We start from the raw sequence: 23541 nt of genomic DNA, 5'->3' as shown, positions 1-23541 counted from the left end.
TTACTTTAAAAGAAAACAGAATATACTAAATTATGATGATTTCAACAATTTGTATTAATTTAAATATTTTGGACTTCTGTTATGCAACTCTCCTTACACTACAAAAAGTAATGAATAATAAAACCTACAGAAATGCTGACAGGCATCTGTCTTTATTTTTATAAATGTGCTTTCAAATATAAAGTCGGTATACAATATAGAATAATTGGCACCATTGGCAAGCAGACTATTTTCAGCCTCACAAAAAGAAATGATGACAATCTACCTCACGTGGCTATTTAAAAAAAATTGTGATGACTTGAACCCATGACCCTAGAGCTGTGAAACCGACGCGCTAACCACTTGTCCCACCGGGCCGCCATTTAAGTATTTTTGGAAGGAAAATTTAACTGACGCAACTGTAAAATGGCCATAATTTAAAATACACTGGATATATTTGTCGGGTCGTAAAATGAGACCACTGGAAACTTTCAAAAAATATTTTAGACAAGCCTGCCCTAGGCCTTTAAAGTGTGATTGCAGCATTAAAAGTCTTTGACTGACAACAAAAAGTAGAAAACCAGAGGGGGGGGGGGGGGGGGGTGGGGAGAGAGAGAGAGAGAGAGAGAGAGAGAGAGAGAGCAGCTGCCATGATGGGAGCTGTAATGGAATTTCAAAGGGACAATCTATCTGAGGTTCATACTGGGGAATCTAATTGGGAGTCAAGAGGACCGTGATTGCTCTCCTCTGCACTACGCTGTGGGCGCCGATAAAACCCCCAGCCAACCCCAGTGCTGCAGGCCCTCCGGGAGGTCGCAATCTGTAGGAATGGACCGTAGTTTAACTTAAAATCGTTTGGTTCCATAACAGATAAATTAAGTCAATTTTGCCAAATCATAGGATGCTTTACAGTCAGTATTTTATGGAGCCAGATTTTTCATATGATTTGCAATTTTCTCAGATTTTAATTTGATAATCTTTTTTGGAAACACTATTTCTAATACACACTTGATCCACTTATAAAACGTGTGCACAGTGGTACCTTTTCTTAAGAAATTACCATATTTTCTCGCCTATAAGCCACCTCCGCATATAAGATGTACCCTGAAAATTGCTTTAAAATTTGTGAATTTTACAATTTCTCATGTATAAGACACCCCTGATTCACAATTTTCACCTCCATATTCGTGGTTTTACTAGGAAGTACAAATGTGTTACTTTGAAGGGAAAATCATCGCACGTGTTATATCTGAGATAGTGCTTAAATCCAAAGTATTGTCTGCTGGATTGCACATTATTTGGGTTAATAACATAAGGAAATTAAAATGACTGTCATTGTAAATATAAAATATCAAATTATTCAATGTGAAAAAAGAAATAAGTCTATCTTGATTAGAACCTGATGGTTTTTAATGACAGAAATTACAATTTCCCTATCAAACCTTTAAGAGGTTGTGGTGGCCATATTGGTTCTAATGTCGATATATATCTCGATTCTTACGATGGTTCATATTACTGCAATAGTTGTCACTTTCAAACAAGAAATAAAAAGGAAGAAAAATCTAAGTGGAATGTACAATAATTTACTTTCTGCGTTCTGAATGAGTGTTGCCTGCACGTAGAGAAAATTAAAAAATGAAGTAACATGAGCAGTACATCCATGAAGTGAGTCCTTAGAGGTCCAGTGTTCACCAAGTCTCTGGGTCCAATAATGGTATGAGATACACATTACGTAGGTATCAAAGCAAATATATTAATGTTCGACCGCAAGACCTTCAATCAGCCTTAAAAACTATTGGGATGTGCTGACATGATAAACACTATGAACGCATCTATTAAGGCTACTCGCGTCTGGCCAGTCAGAGTATGTTTAATTACGTTAAGATGACGACGCCCTGAGCCTTACCTGTTTATCTTTCCTCTATTTTGAAGTAAATGACCGTATTGGCTTGCATTTAAATATTGTGTTTTTGCAAACTATTCAAAAAGTACAGCATAATGAAAATGAGTTTATCTTTGAGTTTGGGTCCTTCTACATGCATTTTACAGTCAGTAATTCCACCATGTGTCATGCTGAAGTTGCACATGCATGTTGTGCAATGTGCAAATGTCGGTCCTTTTGGGATATGTCGTACAGACCAATAAACTTCTGCAAGTGTCTGGATTTCTTATAAGAAGTTTTATCCATTTGCTATCCAAATTGCCATCCATTTTGCGCATAACTCGAACAGGCATATTGATTAGACTTACCAGTAGTGTGTATGCCTACTTCCTTTAAAACAACTCTGGAAATTATAGGATTTGTTTCAAAACAAAATCCTTAATAATACTTCCCTTGTGAAAAAAGCAAAAAGTAAAATGTTTGAGCAATAGAGGCTAACTAGGCAATCGATTCAGAATTTATTTCCATGCTGAAGTCGCACAAGACGAATCAGCGATCAGAAGGTGTAACTCGGATGATTTACAATGCATTCATGTTACCAAATTCATCCGGTTTACAAAGAAGTTGAATCAAATGCAAAAGTAAGACGCGGAAGCCGTAGTAATGGTCTGAATTTCGGGGCAATCGTCCAGGCGACCAAACGTCCGGGGACCAAAAGTTCCGTCGACCAATCGTCCGTCGACCAAACGTCCGTCAACCAAACGTCCGTCGACCAAATGTCAGTCGACCAAACGTCCGTCGACCAAACGTCCGTCGACCAAACGTCCGTCGACCGAACGTCCGTCGACCGAACGTCCGCCGACCGAACGTCCGCCGACCGAACGTTCGCCGACCGAACGTCCGCCGACCGAACGTCCGCCGACCGAACGTCCGCCGACCGAACGTCCGCCGACCGAACGTCCGCCGACCGAACGTCCGCCGACCGAACGTCCGCCGACCGAACGTCCGCCGACCGAACGTCCGCCGACCGAACGTCCGCCGACCGAACGTCCGCCGACCGAACGTCCGCCGACCGAACGTCCGCCGACCGAACGTCCGCCGACCGAACGTCCGCCGACCGAACGTCCGCCGACCGAACGTCCGCCGACCGAACGTCCGCCGACCGAACGTCCGCCGACCGAACGTCCGCCGACCGAACGCCCGTACAAATACTGAAGCTCTTTAGACATCAGAACCGGGCCCGGAGTATCATTGCCCCGAGAAAAAGACAGCGATGAACGTTGATATATCTATATACGTCCAAACGAGAAATGGCAAAAATTGCACTAAAATGGGCTAATATCCACTTCCTAGCAGCATTTATTGATTAAAAACAAATACTGGAGCTTTCCAGACATTACAACTGGGCCAGGGGGTGATTTCCCCAGAAAAAGACAGTGATGGACGTCAATGGCGAAATGGCAAATATTGCACTAAAATGGGCTAAAATCCACTTCCTAACAGCATTTAGTGATTAAATACAAACACTGGTGCTTAAATACAAATACTGGATCTTAAATACAAACACTGGAGCTTTTCAGATATCATAACCGAGCCCGTAATTGAAATATTATTTAGGAATATAGCCATATTTTACTCACCGAAAATCCTTTTTAACTTTACACAATATCCATCCTCCTTTCCAACTTCCTTCTTTTCTATCACCATCCAAGTTAATGATGAAAGTCGTGCCTGGCCTGCCGTATTTCTGGCATAGTCCGTCTTGAAAATGGCTTTAAATCAACAAACAATATATTTGCTTGTGCTGCTCGCTCCAAATACATCTTGGTAGCTCTCATAGTTAGCGCGCTGAAAGTGGCGGATACACCCTTTTCCTGGCTGTAATATGCTTGCTAGTTTTGCCAGGAGTTGACCGCTCTTTCTTAATGATATCCATTTTTTTCTGGAAAGTAGCTTTGTGAGCAAATCTGCAACCAAATCCATTTGTTTTCCTCCGTTGGCCATTGTGGGTGGAGTTTGCGATCTCTGGCTTGCTCACTCTGGCTTTGGCCCGCCTACTCGATGACTAGTCAATCATAGTTGGTGAAAGCGATGACATAGCCCTATGCCTGCGAAATGGCCTTGGTGTCACCCGATCGAATTCTGATTGGTTAAAGCAACAGTCTCATCAACGCTTGTTTAATGCATCAGAGCCCGCAGAACTGATTGTGAAGGCCATAGTGCAGATTTCTGACCCTGGCAACAAATAATGGCTGAAATGTTATTGGTTAAATGCTTCAATATGAAACCACACATCTGGAAGCATTGCTACCAGAGGGAAAAGCAATGAAAGGAAGCTAACAGACAATTTGGAAATATTTAAAGTCGTGGTCAAAGGTTTTTATACACATGTGAAGAACATAATGTCATGACTCTCTTGAGTTTCCAGTTATTTCTCCCACTCAGATTTTTCTCTGATCGAGTGTTTGGAACAGATATTTCTTTGTCACAAAAAAAACATTCATGAAGTTTGATCAAATCTGCTTGGTCGACAATATACATACAGCTACATGAAATAGCAATTTTGGTGACTTAGAAAGTTGTCAGTGAAATGAGCCTCATAGATGGCCTCTCAACTGCTGGTGACTTCTCTGAGGCCATATAAATAGGGCTCATTGGATGCAAACGTCTATAAACGCTACAATGGGGAAGTCAAAGGAGCTCAGCATGGATCTGAAAAAGTGAATCATTGACTTGGACAAGTCAGCAAAGTCACTTGGAGCAGTTTCAAAGCAAGTGCAGGTCCCAAGAGTAACAGTGCAAACATTTTTTTTTTGTAAGAATAAAGTGCATGGCACTGTTTTGTCACTACCACTATCATGAAGAAAACACAAGCTATCACCAGCTGTTGAGAGAAAATTGGTCAGGAGGGTGAATATTCAACCGAGAATTACCGAAAAGCAGATCTGCCAAAAATTTGAAGCTGCTGGAACACAGGTGTCAGGGTCCACAGTCAAGCGTGTTTTGCATCTCCATAGACTAAGAGGCTGCTATGCAAGAAGGAAGTCCTTGTTCCAAAAGCGTCACCTTAAGGCTCGACTGAAGTTTGCTGATGATGACATGGACAAAGATAAGACCTTCTGTTCGGCCGCAATGTCCAGCAATTTGTTTGGAGGAAAAAATGTGAGGCCTTTAACCCCAAGTACACCATGCCTACCTTCAAACAGTGTTGTAGTAGTATTATGCTGTGGGGCTGTTTTTCTGCAAATGGAACTGGAGCTTTACAGAGAGTAAATGGGATAATGAAGAAGGAGGATTACCTTCAAATTCTTCAAGATAACCAAAAGTCATCATCCTGAAGATTGGGTCTAGGGCGCAGTTGGGTGTTCCAACAGGACAATGACCCCAAACACACGTCGAAAGTGGTAATGGAATGGCTAAATCCGGCTTGAATTAAGGTTTTGAAATGGCCTTCCCAAAGTCCTGACTTAAACCCCATTGAAAAATTGTGGATAATGCTGAAGAAACAAGCTCATGTCAGAAAGCCATCAAATTTAACTGATATAAATGTGTCTGCGAGCACTGGGCCAACCGCTGCATTTTTTACAGTGTTTTTTTTCCCTCTGAGTCAGTGCGGAATGATATAAATGTGGCGTAGCTTGCTCGCTAATGCGAGTGGAGTATACTACTTCCCGTTGGGAAGTGGTCGTGCGTTGTGCTATTGTGAGGACATTTGTGTGCACGATTTTCGGGAATATTTTGAAGGGAAGACAAAAAGCAAATAGATTGCAGCTGAATGTCAGAGTGGAGGCAGAGCAAATAGAGCCAAGCCGGGAGAAGAAAGGTATAAAAAAACTAAAACAATATTAGAATTAAGTTGAGTGTAAGGTTAGATTGGATTTATTTTTTTGTGTGTCTGTATCGTAATCTAAGTTAATATGAATTTGTTTATGTTATGTTACGAGCGAGATGCCGTGCAAACTCCTCTGCAAAATCCGTCTAATTTTTGTACTATTAAACATTATAACCACTAGTTATTTTTTACTCAGTTAATAGGTGGCGAATTAGAACAAATAAACATGTTTTTCCATTTTAATATCCTGTTTTATGGTGTTTTTATACAGGGTTGGAAATATTTTGTTTTTGGTTCATTTATATGGGAAACGTTGTTTTGAGATACTACGAGTAAAACAACATACGCACATTATGCTCATATCCCAAAGTACCCCTGAAGATATATGTGTTTGTTTTTGTGCGTGTATATGTGTATAAACAGATACATATGTCAATGTAGCCCTCTTGAAATGAAAAACGTTGTTATAATAAATAATTCTGATGATGCTTTTGACTCATTTTTCTTGGCGTCATTGACATCATATGTGCAATCGTCTTTTGTCACCCAGCGCCTTCATTGCTCCGCAAGAAAATAGAAAGAACTTTATCGTTCTGTGCTTAGAAAATTGTTGGGGACCGCTGCTTTAATGCTATCATGATTTCAATTTTCAATTTATTTCAATGAAATGATTGGAACTTAATCACTTCAGTCACAGTTAGCGTCAGCCATTAATCCAAAGGACTTCACAAAAAGAAATTAAGGTATTCTATAGTAGGGATTTAGGATGATGTGAAATAATTTTACATTAAAGCCAGTCAACTGAGCATTAGAATGGTTGGAGTTTAATTATGTATTTGGAGACTTTGAGAATTCCAACTGACTCCACAGATGGGAGTATACAACTATTCTACAATAAAAGTTATAATTATGATGTTTAAATATGTCATCCAATCTATCAAGCTTATGCGTTGAAACAGTTGGAGTTAAATTATTTTGGACTGGGTGAGAGATGGGTTTCACGGCAATTCTTTGGCCATATGTTTCGTACCCGAGCATGTCAACTTGATTTCCATACAAATAGAATTCAGTCTCACATGAGACACGCTGTCCTAAAAAGAGGTGTAAATTGGAGCCTGTGTCACACTCTAGGGCAACGTGACCTTCTCATGCTCACAGCCCCAGCTGGCGTCTTGTACCTTCCTGAGCGCCAACAGCAGCTTCCTGACAATTCCGTCAGCTGCTGTAGGAGTGTCTGCCACTGGGGGCTTCTCAGCCCATTTCCAATTCCGCACGTGGAACCCTGAGGGGCTGCTCCTGTCTGTGCCTGTCGGCCCAAGGCCCCATAGAGCTCAGCTACACATCCACAACAGCCAGCTCCAACTGACCCTGCAAGTCTCTCGGCACAAGTCAGAGGTCTCTCCAGGTGAGCAGAAAGGTGACATGCTAGCAAAATTTAATCAGCTTGTAAAAGAGTGCTGTGAAAACAACATCAATTTCCATTCACTGTTCACCCACGTGAGTTCTTTTACCAGGATGACGCAACAAATAACTATGCTTTCCATTTAGTTGGTTCACTTGCAGATTACACCATCAATGATGGAGTGTGGCATTCTGTGAGTCTGGAGATGAGCAATTTCCTCATCCGTCTGACGGTGGATAGTGAGCCGCTGTCTGAGGTCGAACTGTTGGAAACGATGGACACTAAAGGCAGTTTTTACTTTGGAGGTAGGTGTGTGCAAGTGTCTATCAAAAAAAAGTGTAGGAAGGCTTCAAACCCTAAACAACTACGTCACTAGACAGTCGTTCTAATCTAATTACTACTATATGTGTGTGGTGTACGAACAGCATAAATATTAAAAGAGCGCACAATTACTCCTACAGAATTATAATTTTATATACGTTACATTTAGATATTAATAAATTACAGTCTTTTCATATGCTTATGACTGTAATATTTAATAAACACACTTCTTGATAATTGTACTTGTGTAGTTGTATTTTTGTATAGGCGTGAAAACATGTAGTATGATAAGTACTACTAATAGGGATGATCCTGATTTCCCGTTTTTCAATTATTGCTGCCATGTCTGGTCTACAATGTCCGCGAGATTCGAGGGATTACTGTATTATTACCATACTTCATGTTTTTACGCCTATAGAGAAATACAAGTACTAAGAAGTGTATTGATTAAATACAAGCTTGTTTAGAACATTTTTTTATTTTCTTTGTGGCAAGCGTGTCTTCAGCTTGCGAGTTACAGCATGAATTTTAACATTCGTATGAACTTCTTTTATATTTAATATAAAATAAAATGTTATGTACTGAAAGCGCAAACGCAAGTGGTCAAGGATGACAGTATTTATTAATTAAGTCAAAGGATATATTGTTTTAATTGTGAGCAATAACATGCGTTCCAGAACTATCAATTATTTTACATTTACATAGTTTTTAAATTTTAATTATACATATTAACACAGGAGTAGGGCGGCCCGGTGGGGCGAGTGGTTATTGCGTCGGCCTCACAGCTCCTGGGTCTTGGCTTGAAATCCGGGTCATGTCCATCTGCGTGTAGTTTACATGTTCTCCTTGGGCCTGCATTGGTTTCCTCCGGGTACTTTGGTTTCCTCCTGCATTCCAAAACCATGAATGGTAGGCTGATTGGACACTCGAAATTACCCCGAGGTATGGCTGTGAGTGTGAATGGTTGTCGTCTCCTTGTGCCCTATGAGTCAGATGGGATAGGCTCCAGCAACCCCACATCACCTATGAGGATAAAGCGTTTTAGAAAATGAGATTAAATGAGAGGTGAGAACACAGGAGTAGACCATGTACTTACCTTACATAATTAAAATTTAAACATAATAAGAAACAAAAGATTGGTGACTTCACTTCAACTCTATCGTATTCTCCCACTTTATCCTTTATCAATGGTTTACTCTCGATACGGATGAGCAGCGGCTCTGCTCCGAGCCCCTCCCGGATGACCAAACTTCTCACGTTTTCACCAAGAGAGAGTCTGTACAGCCTGGGCAGGAAACTAATTTGGGAAGGCAGATCGACCAGTAAATCGAGAGCCTCGCCTTTTGGCTTCGCTCCTTGTTCACCACAAAAGAGTGGTTGGTGCAGTGTCCGCATCACTGCAGATGCTGCACCGATCTACCTGACGATCTCCCAATCCATTCTTTGCTTACTTGTGAACAAAACTCCAAAGTAAAAAGATAGAGCATTTTCATCATCGGGATGACCTTCGAACCTGAAACTCCCCTCTCTCAAGACATCGCCACTGCTGCTTGAAAGAATGGAGCAAGCACTAGAAATACTTCCACTATGGTGGTAAACTCATCAACCGTCAATGAAGTCAAGTCTGTCTTTAGAGAGGCCAGAGATACCAACACTGCTTCTCTCTAATCATGCAGCCAAGATAGCATTTCATATGTACTGTTCCAGGCATGTTGGCACCTCCTTCATCAGTTTTAGACTAGGTCATCCCATCTGTTGCTGCAGTTGAGCACGCTTCTCTCTCCTTGGCTGTTGTACTGGAGAATTTATGTGATTATGTGCCTATCTTTATGTCTGATGCCTGTGCGCGGATCTGATCATAAGACTTTCTAAGAATTAGACTATGTGCAATGCAAATGGAGTCCCGAATCTGGAGCCGCCTGGTGGATGCAATCTTGTTTAGAGTAGCATGGGTCACAAAACACGTTACTTTGTTAGTTATGGCCCAGTCCTCATCATAATTCTCTTGCGCTGGGCCAAATTGTCTGCAGTGTGACTTTTTGAAAAGTATTGGAAACCCAAAGGTGATGTGCACAGATAAATATTGTCATTAATGTAGTGAGCCAGGTGTGAGCCAAGTATTCCTCCATGTTCACAAATGTCCATATGTCAGCCGTTAGACTCATTGCAAACAAAATGAAATACATTTGAAATACTGATGTGATTGATGCTGTTTATTCTGTCTAATCACCCTCTTGCTACCTGCCACAATGTAATTTCCCGAATACGGGATGAATAAAGTTATCCAATCCAATCCAATCCGAATAAACTGGCTTTATCAACCACTACTTAATGTTAAAAAACATTAATAGTTGTCAAAACATACGATGGTTCAAGTACATGAAGAAGTTCCTTGAACACTTGATTATCCACAATGCTGAGCGGGAAGCAGTCTTGAGAATGAAGTTCAGGAGTGCTTGATCAAGAAACTCCTTTCTGGAAGCTTGCGTGTTAAGCACAAATCAATCATAATTACTGATATCTTATCTTTCAACTAAGGGATGATCGCATTCTACAGAGATGAGGTCCTAAGACCCAGTGAGTGGTGCACTCTCAACAACATGGCGCTGAATGCTTCCAAAACCAGAGAACTCATCATGGATTTCCGATCGAAAAAAGCTGCTCCATCCTCCCTGTATATCAACGTTGAAAATGTGGAGTGAGTGGAGACTTTCAAATTCCTGAGGATCTTTATCTTTGCTGATCTAACTTGGGCAGGAAACACCACAGCTACATTTCCTGAGAGTATTGAGGAAGGAGCAACTAAACACCAACTTGATGGGGACCTTCTACCGGTCAGCCATTGAATGCATGCTGACCCACACTATATTAGTGTGGCACTCAAGCTGCACAGAAGCTGACAGGAGAAGACTGCAGAGAGTGATCAGCCCAAAAGATCATGAACTAGCCCCTACATCTCATGATCAACTACAAATCCTGGGGCATAGAAAGGCCAAAAGGCATCATCAAAGACAATACACATCCCGGCGCCTAAGAAGGCCAAAGGGCATCATCAAAGACAATGCACATCCCGGTGCCTAGGAAGTCCAAAGGGCATCATCAAAGACAATACAGATCCTGGCTTCCAGCTCTTCAACCTGCTGCCTTCTGGGAGGTGCTACATGACCATAACAGCCAAGACAAACAGACTCAAGGAAAGTTTAATCGCAAGACCCGTCACCATACTCAACTCGAGTTCTGCACCTTGGAGGATCTAATCAAGACTTATCTTGTACTTGCACTAAGCTACTAGCTCCATAGGATGCAAACCACTTTAGTCATTTTTTCTACCTGACTACTTATTTATGTCACCGTTTATGTATGTTGAATACTTATCTAAGTTGAATACTTTTTATGTTGTTGTATTTTCACTTATTTATAGATTATTTATTTCTGTATTTCATGGTAAAGCTTTAAATCTCATTATCCTTGTATAATAACAGTAAATGCATTCAATTTGATTGAAACTCCCTATGTACCCTGAAAAAAATAACAAAGAATATATCACTGATTTAAGTGTCGTCAATTGAATGGGTCTTATCTCCAATGTAGTAGTAACAGTAAAACTCTTAATCCATGCATGTGTGATTTCCTTCTAGGGTGTCCTTCTGCTGACTGCCCTTATAAAGCCTTTCAGGGTTGCATGCAGCTCATCTTCATCAATGGCCAGCCGGTTAACCTCAGCCATGTACATCAAGGCATGCTGGGAACCTTCAACTACCTTCACTTTGACACATGTGCCATCACAGACAGGTAAATATTCATTGGATTGGATAACTTTATTCATCCCGGATTTGGGAAATTACATTGTGGCAGTAACAAGAGGGTGATTACACAGAACAGCAAAGCAAAAGCACAAAGTACAAAGCAAATCAAAGTAAATGGAATCATCAAATCATTAAAACATAAAAGCAGCAAAAACAAAAACGGGCGAGAGTGGACTGAGCTACTGCGGCCGCCGGCTGACGCTTAAACAGCGCCATTTTGGTTGCGGTAGTTAAATCGGACTAACAAAGACATAGTAAAGTTGGACGAAAACTGGAACCACACACAGGAAGTCTTCCACAAGATGGGGAACTTCAACTGACTGTGACCGAGGTGGAGGATATGCAGAGTCACTCTTCCAAGCTTATCCGCACAGTTACTCAGTTGTCTGAAGCCGAAGAATAGCAGCGGGGTAGAACTCCTCGACGCCGTTGCTGTTAGGCGCCGACAGCTCTTCCATCCTATCCCACGATGGAATGGTTAGTCAGGAGCATGGCCTCTTCGCCCGGCACTTTTGTCCAGCTCCGAAACCCCGGCGGCACCTCGGTGTTGCTCCTTTTGCTGTGTATTGTAACAGCTAGTCCCATGTGTGTGACAGTGTAGGCATTGCTGGCTAGTTTAAAAAAAGAAGTTGCCGAAAGAAGCCAGGCTAACAGAACAAGGATTCACACATTCATGTGATATTTTCTCATTTTATGGTTTCCACTCAAAGAGTCGGCAAATGCATTGTCCACTTGAAACAAATAAAAACCACGCCTTGTATGTTCACCTCCTGAAAACAGGTATGTAATTACCAATGGTTTATGTATCACCAACGGTTTATGTATCACCAATGGTTTGTGTATCACCAATGGTTTATGTGTCACCAATGGTTTATGTAATTACCAATCGAGCATTCCATTTCTTGAGTCCGATTTAACCAACCCCAAGATTCATCAGAAGTGTAGAAATTCACCACAAATGTGTTTTAAGCACATCATTAAAATTAATATGGTATTTATTGTCTGTCCCCAACGCTTGTGAAGATAAGCTGTTCTGTCTTTTCATAAATGATGTGCCAAGTTGTTGTCCTTCGATTGTCGCCTGCCGAATGTATGCCGATGATGGCGTTCTATACGTCAACGCGAAAGACAAGAAACGGGAACTGACAGCTGACCAGAGTATGAGAGCGCCATCAAAGAATTACTGTTGTCTCAAGGTTTAACCTTTTCCTATATATGAGGATTCTGCAGGGCTAAAATAGTTTTTTGGTGTTTTTGGCACTGCTGTCTCGGACAGTGTCGCTATAGTCATAAGTAATATATTCTTTTAATCCAAATATTTTCCTGAAAACCGATTTGACTACATTCTGAGCTCAACTGCAGTGAAATATATTGATTTTAGGTGGTTAGGCTGTTGGTTGGATGGTTAGGTATTCAATGAGTTGGCTTAATTTTTTAGCTAAACTGCATTATAATATACTGATGTTAGATATTTAGACTCTGGAATAGTTGCCGCAAATTAACATACGGGAAACAGAACAAAAGTATTGTCTTGACTAGGCTCGTCAAAAGTGCACCATTAAATATCCCGGTTTTAATTTCAGACGATGAAGTATTTGATTTTCAATGGCCAGGTTTATTAGTAGAGGGGAGAGGTTGTAAATGTAAGAGAATTAACATTCAGTAGGTCCTATGTGAATGAAGATCAAGACGCATGCCTTCTCTCCTCTTTTCCGAGTCACAGGGGCTGTGTTATGGTGCGGTTTGAAAATCTCATATTTTGGGGACCCACTTTCCACTTTTGTATTTTTTAGATTTTTTATATTTATGGATCTCTGTTTCTTCAACATTCATTTTTAATAGTGTTTGAAAAGATTCTATAATTTGTTTGGTGTGTATCGATGTGATAAGGAGCCTAAGAGAAATCCTTTAATAAATTCTCATTTTCATTTCACTTCTGCATGCACATATATAGCATATACAGTCTTTTGATATAAAGTCGTGCATGAAAAGTGCCAGTTTGAGGTTTAAGTTAATTAACTGATAGAAATCTGCAAATATTTGTTTCATAATTTGGTCCATCTAGAAATTTCCAACTAATCTTAAATTTGAAATGTCCCCATTGTGGAAATATATTTTTAACTCAGTTTTCTTTATCATAAAATGGTAGCCAGAGGGTCATTGTCTCCAGCTCATTTCACTTTGTCTCTTTCCATAATTTTACAATTTTGTCAGGCCTACTAATGGCAAAGTGGTGATTATTTATACAGTTATACCCTAACCCTCAAATACCGCGACTTCAACTTTGGCAGATTCACTACAACGCAGATTTTTTTCTGGAAAAAATATAAATGTGAAAATCCACGCTGAAACTCGCAAGCGGAAGCCACTCCCTTGTCTTCCGCTTGCAGGTAAGAAAATGGCGGGAGACAGAGGACTCAGCACTGAAAAAAAAATGGCGGGCAGCGGGTGGTGGCCATCATTTTTATTCGAAAATAGAGCTTTCTGAGCGGCTATGGACCGTTGTGAGCGTGGATTTTTATCAGGATTGCAAAACTTGCTCGATGAATTGGACGGTAGAGAGCATCAGCGAAGAGGGATCTTTTTTTAAATGCGAGTCCCGGGCAACGTTGTGGTGGGCGCTAGGGTGGAAGTTTAACTTCCCAGCCAGTCGGCCAACGATTCGACAGCCCATGGCGGCCGGTGCCCATGCCGGCCAGAGCGCATGCCCGCTTCAGCGGCCCGTGCCCATGCCGGCCAGAGCGCATGCCCGCTTCAGCTGCCCGTGCCTATGCCGGCCAGAGCGCCTTCCCGCTTTGGCGGCCCATGCCGGCCAGAGCGCATGCCCGCTTCAGCTGCCCGTGCCTATGCCGGCCAGAGCGCCTCCCGCTTTGGCGGCCCATGCCGGCCAGAGCGCATGCCCGCTTCGGCGGCCCATGCCGGCCAGAGCGCATGCCCACTTCAGCGGCCCGTGCCTAAACCGTCGGCAGCGAGTGAGGTATGCCCGGAACAGGCAGCAACACGTTTTTTGGAATAGGATGCTTTCTATTAAAAAACGAACTGAAACTACCATGCTTCACATGGATCGCATGTGTGGGGATGCTGCTAGCTGGCTTCGTGGAACACCAGCCTTAATCAACAAGTTTGTCCGTCCTCATGGTTTAAAAAACAAGAACAACGGCTGTTTTGACAGATTAGTTTATAACAGACAATGATGTTTTCTAAGTCATTTTGTTACCTAACATGTTTAGTCAGGCGGGTACAGTAATCCCGCGAATATCCCGGACAATGGACCCATGGCCAAATGACTTTTTTTTAATTTATATAAAGCGGAGAGGAACTATTTTCACTGTGATTACAGGATTTAAATTACCACATTTCCCACATATACCTCATTTGCGAGTGTATTATCTGTTTTTTGTCAATACGAAAGGCACTTTGCTTCAAAGGACGCACTGCTATTGTTATTATCGTGCATGCTAGCGTAGGTTTTGAAAAGAGCAACAGGAAAAAAATTTAGTTTGATTTTGCTTTATTGACGTAATTGCGAAAGTATCAGTCAATGTATTCAAACATCTACAAATCTGTCAAAGTCCTCATCTTCTGTATCAGCTAAGTTGCCGAGTTTGCCAACAATGCTGGGTTCCATATCATTGTCAGAGTTGGAGTTGTCGCCTTGGGCATCGTAATAGTGATTCCAGCTTTGACGAAAACTCAGGCTATGGTGCTCACTGGCACTTTGGCCCAGGCATCGAGAATCCATTCCAAATCGTCACGTAACTCTTGCAGGGCTGCCTGGCCGTCTTTATATGGAGGGTTAAAAGCGGTACGAGTGCTGGAAATCCACTGCCTTGCCACTCATTGGGATGTTTTGAATTGATTTACCGTAATGCTTGGAATACACGAGGAAGCTACTTTTAGGGTGAATGTCCGCTGGGTTGGTCGCAATAATTGGCGTGTCGGCAAGAAATTAAACCAGTTAGTCAAGCAGTCAGAGTCATACAAAATTGTGAATTTAGCCCATAAATAAGGGGCACCCATTGATTGGGCGCCCTGTTCATTTTAGAGAAAATTTTCTAGTTATACCACAATTATACTTGCGAAAACATGTATTATGGTAGTTTTAATGGGGGTGATCCTACTTCACGTTTTTTTGTTGTTGATTGCAGCCATGTCTGATCTATATAAACCACAATATATGAGGGATATATATCAGTTCTACTATCAATTTCAAATCATTTGAATAACAGTGATGGGCCATGTATACTAAAGTGGGGTTTTACTTGATTTAATGGACCCGTTACTGTCAAGTCATAGTTTTACAAACCATATTCTATACAGAAATTGCAACATTCAGCTATGCTTTAGGCATCAAGTATAAGTATGTTTCAAATGACGTGAAATGTACTGAAATAACGTAAATTAACTATTATTAACAGAAATGCTGATCGCTACAGAAATCTTTTCCTGGTTAAACTTAGTTGTGGAAACATTTGCTCTAATCAACCAAACAGAAGACAGAAAAATGTCCCCGAATAGTGCTACGGAGATTAATTTTAACGCTGATTGGTGAGAGGAAACTATCACGTCATTTATGCAGTGGTTTAACCCTTGTATGTTGTTTGTTTCTGTGGCATCACTTTTAAGTATGTGATCCCACAGGCCTGAACACCATAGAACGGTCAAATTCCATCAAACTGTCGTGAGCACAAATAAAGATAGTCTCATCTCTATTTACAAATCTCGAGGAACAAAATTTTCAGGTTATGAAATGTTTTATATGCAAATGAGTGACTCGAGATACAAAACAGATCGAAGTTACAAAATCCCCCAAAAGTTAAATGCATTTCCTTATCCGTTGTTTTATTTTAAAAATAGTGTCGCGGATGCATTGATTTATCACTTTAGAACATTGTTACCCTCTACTGGGCCCACATTCCAATTTACATATATAGCACACCTCACCTTACGAAATTTTCAAGTGACGGAAAAAGTTCTGGATCCAAATAATTTTGTAAGTACAGGTACGACTGTATACTGATATGTTGAGCACCGTAGATGTTCTTTTAGACTCTTGACCCCCTACCAAAGGAGTTACTGTTAAATTAAAATACATGTCTGGACTCACCAATAGAATCTATTTGCAATTAAATATGAATTTCACCATTTTATAAATTTGACCAAATGTGCATAAATGTTTCTGCCTGAAATAGATACACTATTAGAATTTAGTAAATATTATCCTACACTTTTTTGACCAAATAGAAAGACCTTGTTCGTTTTCCCCAATTGTTTCCTCGTGGGTACTATCCACTGCTTATGGTGTGAAAATAACTGTTGGTTTAAACAAAATGGAACTACATATGTGCAACTAAAATGTGGTCAGTACTGTGTGGAAGTTATCTGGTAAAACACTCACTGGTGGTGGCAGCAGCCACAGTGGAAGGAACATCCAATTAAGTGGCAACACAAAGCTTGTGACAGTCTTTCCTGGCAGAGGTCTATGCTAACAAGCTTGCTACTGGAGCCTGGCGCGTGATATGGCATGCCTCATTAGCTTGCTCAGCTGCAGAGCTTCTGAAACAGGTGTGACGGGCGACCACCTCCGTGAAGGTCCGGATGTGGATCAAAATATTCCTAGACCTGCTGTTTTTCTTTCTCATTAACTCTCGGGGGAATGTTGCTGCTTTCAGCTTAGTATCTACCAACAGATACTAAATGTACACATTTCCTTCATTTATTTTTATCGCACTTCCTTTGATTTCATCAAAATTTGAAACACATGGTTCCAAAATAATCATCCCATTAAAAAAAAGAAGTGCAAATCTTTTGAGATCTGTTTGAGTCCATAATAATGGCAGTCTGCTTGAAAAGAGGTAAACAAAAAGGTGTACAATACATACTGAATATGCAGCTATTTAAAATTATTCAACAATCACGGCAATAGTAAAAAGCATACCTGTCAACCTCTGCCAATCGCTCCCCTTATGAATGATTGCAATTTCCCTTATTAGGCAATAATAAACCATACAATTGCAACACAAAGGAGACGAGGTGCACTTTCATTCAAGATTCTTTAGATGTCGCTGACAGTTTGACTGTCTAGGTAAATTGCTTGCTGCCGGGCTATATTTATATCGAAAAGATGGACACAGATCATGCTTAAAGCATGACAATATTATCAAATCGACGAGGACGCTTTTGTCTTCTACCAGTCACCGAAACTATCAGGATAAAAGCTGAAATGGCAAAGACAAGTTCGGTTTTACAATTTTTTTTATACTTTTTAAAATATGTTTTCCTGTACAAAAGTTGTTATATGGCGCACACAATTTTAAATAATCAAAATACGGGAAACATGTATACGAAGTCAGGTATGAGAAAGTCTGAAGTTTATTCATTCATTTTCAGTTCTGCTCATCCTCACAAGGGTCACGGAAGCCTATTCCAGCCAACTATGGGCAGCAGGTGGGGACACCATGAATTGGTTGTGAACAAATCACAAAGCACAAGACGAACAACTATACATGCTCGCATGCAGACCTAGGGACAATTGATAGGGTTCATCTTTTGGGATGGGGAAGGAAACTGGTACCCAGAGGAAGAAAAAATCTAAACAACTGTGGATCTCAGAGTACTGTACTGCCATCTGACATTTTTATTTTTTCATAAAAATATGAAACTTTTATAAGTATTAATTATACACAAACATTGTTGTATTTTCAATGATAATTTCTTATATACCAGTGTGGAAAAAAACACTTTAAATATTATCAAGTGTTAATTCTTAGTGGATATTGGATTCATGTTTACTATACTTGGTTTCAGATACCGTAATTACTCGCATGTCAGCCGCCTTCAAATTATCAAAAGGATAGTATTAGGGCCAATATCAAAAGGAAGTTAATATGCCTGTCCTTGTAAATAAGAAATATTAAATTATTAGATTTGAAAAATTAAATTCTACCCTAATGAGAACCTGATGCTTTCTAATTGCAGAAATCAAAAAAAATTAAATGATGTGGCAGCCACAATGCTTCTAATGTCAAAATATCTATTTTTTTATGGTTCTTATTGCTCCAATAGTTGTCACTTTCAAACAAGAAATAAAACCAAAAAATCTAAGTGGATTTTTTTTCATTTAAAAATTAAGACTACTTGTGTCTGACCAGACAGAGCACATTTAACTAGGTTTAGACGGCAGCGCCCTAGGTAAGATGGCTGACCTGGGACCTAGGTGACATGGCTGTGCCCTGAGCGAGCAGTGACGGGAATGTGAGTTTTTAAAAAAAAATTTGCAAGATTTGTCCGTTTTTTTCTTGAATTTCATTCATTAACGTAAAAAGATATTTTGCTAAGCGTTTTATCTGTTTATCTTTTCTCTATTTTTAAATCAATGACCTTATCAGCTGCATTCGTGTCATGATGTCATGGCGCCATTGCGTAATGACGTCACAGCGCCATTGCATTGTGTCATGGCGTCGTCAACTTGCGGTTTCGTGCATGTCGTGTTTTTATGCGCATATAAGTCGTACCCTCAGAGTCATTTTTTTGTCCGACAAAAGCGGCTTATAGGCGAGTAAATACGGTGGATATTAAATGATGCCAGCAAAATTAATTCAATGGTTTGGAGAGTATACTATCCCAAATGGGGTTGAATCATACCATTACCATTATGTCATCATAGAGAGTGAAAGAGGATTCCAGGTGCAACCTGTTAAGCTCTGATGAACACCATGCTTAAGTAGGTTAAGGACAATAATGATGGCAATTGTTAATGTACTTAGTTTTGTTTTGAGGGATTTTCTGAAATTATAGACAGACAGAAACAGGACAGAGTGAAGCTTTTGGTCAGTTCTCAAAACAACAGCCTTTATTTTCAAAGAGAAAGGACAACCTCTCCTCCTCTGACTCACATTCATAAGTTCATTTTCCAGTAGACAGAAGAGGGCGTTAATTTGAATATTAGTCGGTGGGTTTCGGTTACAAAGGAACATCCAATGCCCAAGGTCAACCCCCTGGCTTGGAGGAAGGAGTGTTTTTGTTATACGCAGCTGTGTGTCATGACAATAAATGCTTTTTATTTTTATTTTTTGATACCCCGTCCCCTGGACAGATTCAGGGTTTCAAAATTTTGAACTGTTTGTTTATAAAACAAACACTAGTCAGTTTTAACCTTAACGTCTTATAGGCCAGAGATCTCAAACCAATGATCAAATAGAAGCAAACACTTTGGTCATGGTGAATTCTTGGTGAGCAAATTCAAATATGGCTCAAATTTATAAGTTAATTTTTCGAAATTTCCCAAAAACGGGATTAAATAAAGTTTAAACCTAACCAAACCATAAAAGATCATTCATAACACGAGACAAAATATTGACACTTTGAGCACAATTTTGAGATTTTCACTTGGGGTGTACTCACTTTTTCTGGTAGCATTTCACAGATTCATTGCTGTGTTTACACTAAATTTCCATTATCATCCTAGCGCTACAGCAACTACTTTACATCAAATCAAAATTTCATTTCTTTGGTGTCGCCCAATGAAAAGATATAATAAAATAAGTCATACATGAAAAGGATGTACCCTTTTGTGAAATACTGTAAAGTCTAAATCAGATGTGTTAAAGGATACCAAAAATCCAGCATTCAATCAGTGTTCACACAAAATTAATCCATGAGTTTGGAAAAAGATGTACGTATATAGTATAATAATAATAAGCCGATTTGATACATTTAGATGTCCTTGCAATTTCTATTTCTATTTCTATTTCACTTGATGGGTTTCAAGGTTATGGTTATTGATGTTTATGGCCAATTATGCAACAAAAAAAAGCGATGGCCGGAAGCAAAACTTAACATATAAATGAATCTTGCGTACTTCTTTCATTCAAAGCTGATTTTTAGCTTCAGTTGAAGCCACCTTCAATGTCAGACTGCACAATAGGCGTTCCTAATATTTTGATTGTTGATTACATTTGTCATACTCTCTGCACATCTGATTCACAGTTCTGGGTTCGTTGGTTCGATCCCAGGTGGACCCTCAATGTATGGAGTTTCTATGTTCACCCTGGGCTTGCATGTTTTTTCTCCAGGTACTCCAGTTTTCTCCCGCATCAAAAAACATGCACGGTGGGCTTGTTGAACACTCTAAATTGCCTGGCCGGACGTTTTGTCGCCGGACATTTGGTCGCCGGACGTTTGGTCGCCGGACGTTTGGTCGCCGGAAATTTGGTCACCAAACGTTTGGTCGCCCGGACGTTTGGTTGTCGGACGTTTGGTCGCCCGGACGTTTGGTTGCCCGGACGTTTGGTCGCCCGGACGTTTGGTCGCCGGGCGTATGGTTCCCATTGGTCCCCGGTCTTTTGGTCGCCAGTCAAATGCTGACAGAGAATAAGTACTGTTGAAAACAGCTCTCAAAAAGAGTTTATAATCTAAATATCTACTGTTGATTAATGAGAGAGAGAGGTTAATATCTAAGTACTGTTTAATATCTAAGTCAGGGGTCTCAAACTCAATTTACCTGAGGGCCGCAAGAGGCAGAGTCTGAGTGAGACTGGGCCGCATCAGTATTTCCACAAGAAAAGCGCTGATAAAACATTCCAACGTTATCAAATATCTTTATTTTTTAACGAAAAATAATGGATTAAATAAATTAACTTAAATATTAATAAAAAATAAATCAATAAGTAATAAAAAAATTAAAAAATACTGAGAATACAGTAGATATACAGTGGCTTGCTAAGTAGAGAAAACTAATTATTTTTATTCCGTTTCAAATGTCTGTATTAACTGCTCTTTAAATTTTAACATTCTGAACTTGAATAGAACATTGAACAAGAAATATTCTGGACACAGCTTCTCTTGTCTACTTCTTGCTGCTGGAGACCTGGCAGCGCTTCTTCTCACATAGGTGAGTCACATTTGGTTTAAGGGAGGAAGCAGTGGAGACCCTCAATAGAGCTTGAAGATGCTCATCAGTAAGTCTGGACCTATACTTGGACTTATTGAAGTTCAAGGTGGAGAAAAGTTTCTCACACAAGTATGTGCTCCCAAAAAGGCACATGGTCCACTTGAACATTTGGGAAAGTTCAGGGAAACTGGGGGTCAACTCTCTCAAAAATTGCCCAAGCTTGTCTGCTTCTCCACTCGCCTCCCTGAACTTGGCTTTGAGTGCAGAGTTGCACTGCAGGTCAATGAGCTCCATTTGAAGCTCAGGAGGGGCATCTTGCACATCAAAGGAGATGGGGTACGCAAAAATTTGAAATGTGGCTTTGTGTGTCTTGAAGTCTGCAAATCTGTGATCAAATTCCTCCTGCAGCTTCGAAACACATATTTCCCACCCCTGAATGGTGTGCCTGCATCCACAAGAGCCTTGCATGCTGGGAAATGGAAAAGGTTTCTGAGAGAGCTGGGCTTTCCATAACAAAAGTTTAGTGCAGAATGCTCTCACATTGTCATAGGCAGGACTGACAAGTTGCCCCTGGCCTTGTAGCTTCTTGTTCAGTTCATTAAGCTCATGTGTGATATCAACAAGAAAAGCTAAGTCCATGAGCCATTTGGGATCAGTTAGCACAGGAACAGCAACCCCGTCTTCTCCATGAAGTTTTTTACTTCTGCTCTCAACTCAAAAAATCTCTCAATACATTTCCCCTGCTGAGCCAACGTACCTCAGTGAAGTAGATCACATCCCCATATTCAACAAAGAAATATTGCAATCCCCACTTTTCTTGAAACTGACTGTACTCATCACTGACCTTTCTCTTCACGGCAGGCTTTGAAACAGACATCTCTGGGGCTGTAATATGTGTTTACACTAGGAATGAGTCTCGGATTGAATTTTTAACTTTCAGTCGCGCGGTTATGTGGCGCATGCGCACTTTCGATTTGACCGTTTAACGGAGTGAGCGAGGCACTGGACAGCCCGGTCAATGTCCCACCCTCCAGAGCCTTATACTTCACCATGATTGGTTCATCCAGCTCCGAACACAGTGTCATTCATATCAATCTTGCGGGCCGCACGGACATTAATCTTGCATATTAAGACGCGGGCCTCAAATTATTGTCCCGTGGGCCACATTTGGCCCGAGGGACGCGAGTTTGAGACCCCTGATCTAAGTACTGTTTAATATCTAAGTACTGTTTAATATCTACGTACTGTTTAATATCTAAGTACTGTTTAATATCCAAGTACTGTTTAATATCCAAGTACTGTTTAATATCTAAGTACTGTTTAATATCTAAGTACTGTTTAATATCTAAGTACTGTTTAATATCTAAGTACTGTTTAATATCTATGTACTGTTTAACATCTGAGTACTGTTAAAACCAGCTCTCAAAATTACATTCACAAGAGTTTAATATCTAAATATCTACTGTTGATTCATGAGAGAGAGTTTAATATCTAAATATCTAATGTTGATTCATGAGCGAGAGTTTAATATCTAAATATCTAATGTTGATTCATGAGCGAGAGAGTTTAATATCTAAATATCTACTGTTGATTCATGAGAGTGTTATGATCGCGTAGCCCGGCGCGACCGGGGGAAAGTTTACCCAGATGTGAAGACGCCGAAGGAAAAGGGAGGCCGTTCCGTTGCATTGGATTCCTTGGTTTAATTACTTGGCAAAACATACAAATCAACTTGGTCTTGAAACAACTTACGACTACAGAAATGAAACATCATATCCCACGATGCAGCGTGGGGTGGCATCAAGTGACGTAAGCATGACAACGAGGAAACAACCAGTCGATCCGACGACGATCAACACAACCCATAATCCTTAAGTAAGCCAGGAAAAGATAATCACATAATTGCACACAGCTGAAAACAATAATGACATCAAGCCAGGGGGGGCAACCGAGCCACTCCTGACAGTACCTCCCCTCTAAGGGACAGATCCTAAAAGTCCCAAGGTCAATTCGACATGAGAAACGAGAACCAAGCAGGGAGGGCGGGTGGTAGCCATAATTAGATTCCCGGGGGGGCGTCCACACCAACCGACGAAGGAGAGGTTGGTCCGGCGGGCGTCCGTGCCAGCCAGAAACGAGGCGAGGCAGTGGTCGGTCCGGCGGGCGTCCACGCCGGCCGGTGACGAGGCGTGGCAGGTCTGGCGGGCGTCCGCGCTGGCCAGAAACAAGACGAGGCATTGGCAGGTCTGGCGGGCGTCCGCGCTGGCCAGAAACAAGACGAGGCAGTGGCAGGTCTGGCGGGCGTCCGCGCTGGCCAGAAACGAGACGGGGCAGTGGCAAGTCTGGTGGGCGTCCGCGCCGGCCAAGAATGAGACGAGGCAGTGGTCGGTCCGGCGGAAATCCGCGCCGGCCGATGACGAGGCGTAA

The 23541-nt window shown here is 41.0% G+C and overlaps 1 protein-coding gene across 2 annotated transcripts in view; it reads left to right on the top strand.

Annotated features, from left to right (window-relative positions):
* Positions 1–23541, top strand: part of LOC144203873 (contactin-associated protein-like 5) — a 152283-nt gene that overhangs the window by 71323 nt on the left and 57419 nt on the right. Inside the window, exons 8-10 of one of the 2 annotated variants that reach the window (XM_077727429.1) lie at positions 6825–7098; positions 7257–7400; positions 11055–11208. In XM_077727429.1, coding sequence (XP_077583555.1) covers positions 6825–7098; positions 7257–7400; positions 11055–11208 — 572 coding nt within the window. Of the gene's footprint in view, positions 1–6824; positions 7099–7241; positions 7401–11054; positions 11209–23541 lie in introns of both variants that reach the window. The other variant, XM_077727428.1, reaches the window with a different exon arrangement.

Source organism: Stigmatopora nigra, chromosome 11, assembly GCF_051989575.1.
Source record: "Stigmatopora nigra isolate UIUO_SnigA chromosome 11, RoL_Snig_1.1, whole genome shotgun sequence".
Classification (NCBI taxonomy): domain Eukaryota; kingdom Metazoa; phylum Chordata; class Actinopteri; order Syngnathiformes; family Syngnathidae; genus Stigmatopora; species Stigmatopora nigra.
Note: the sequence above shows the minus strand (reverse complement) of the source record. Positions and strands in the feature narration are given on the sequence as shown.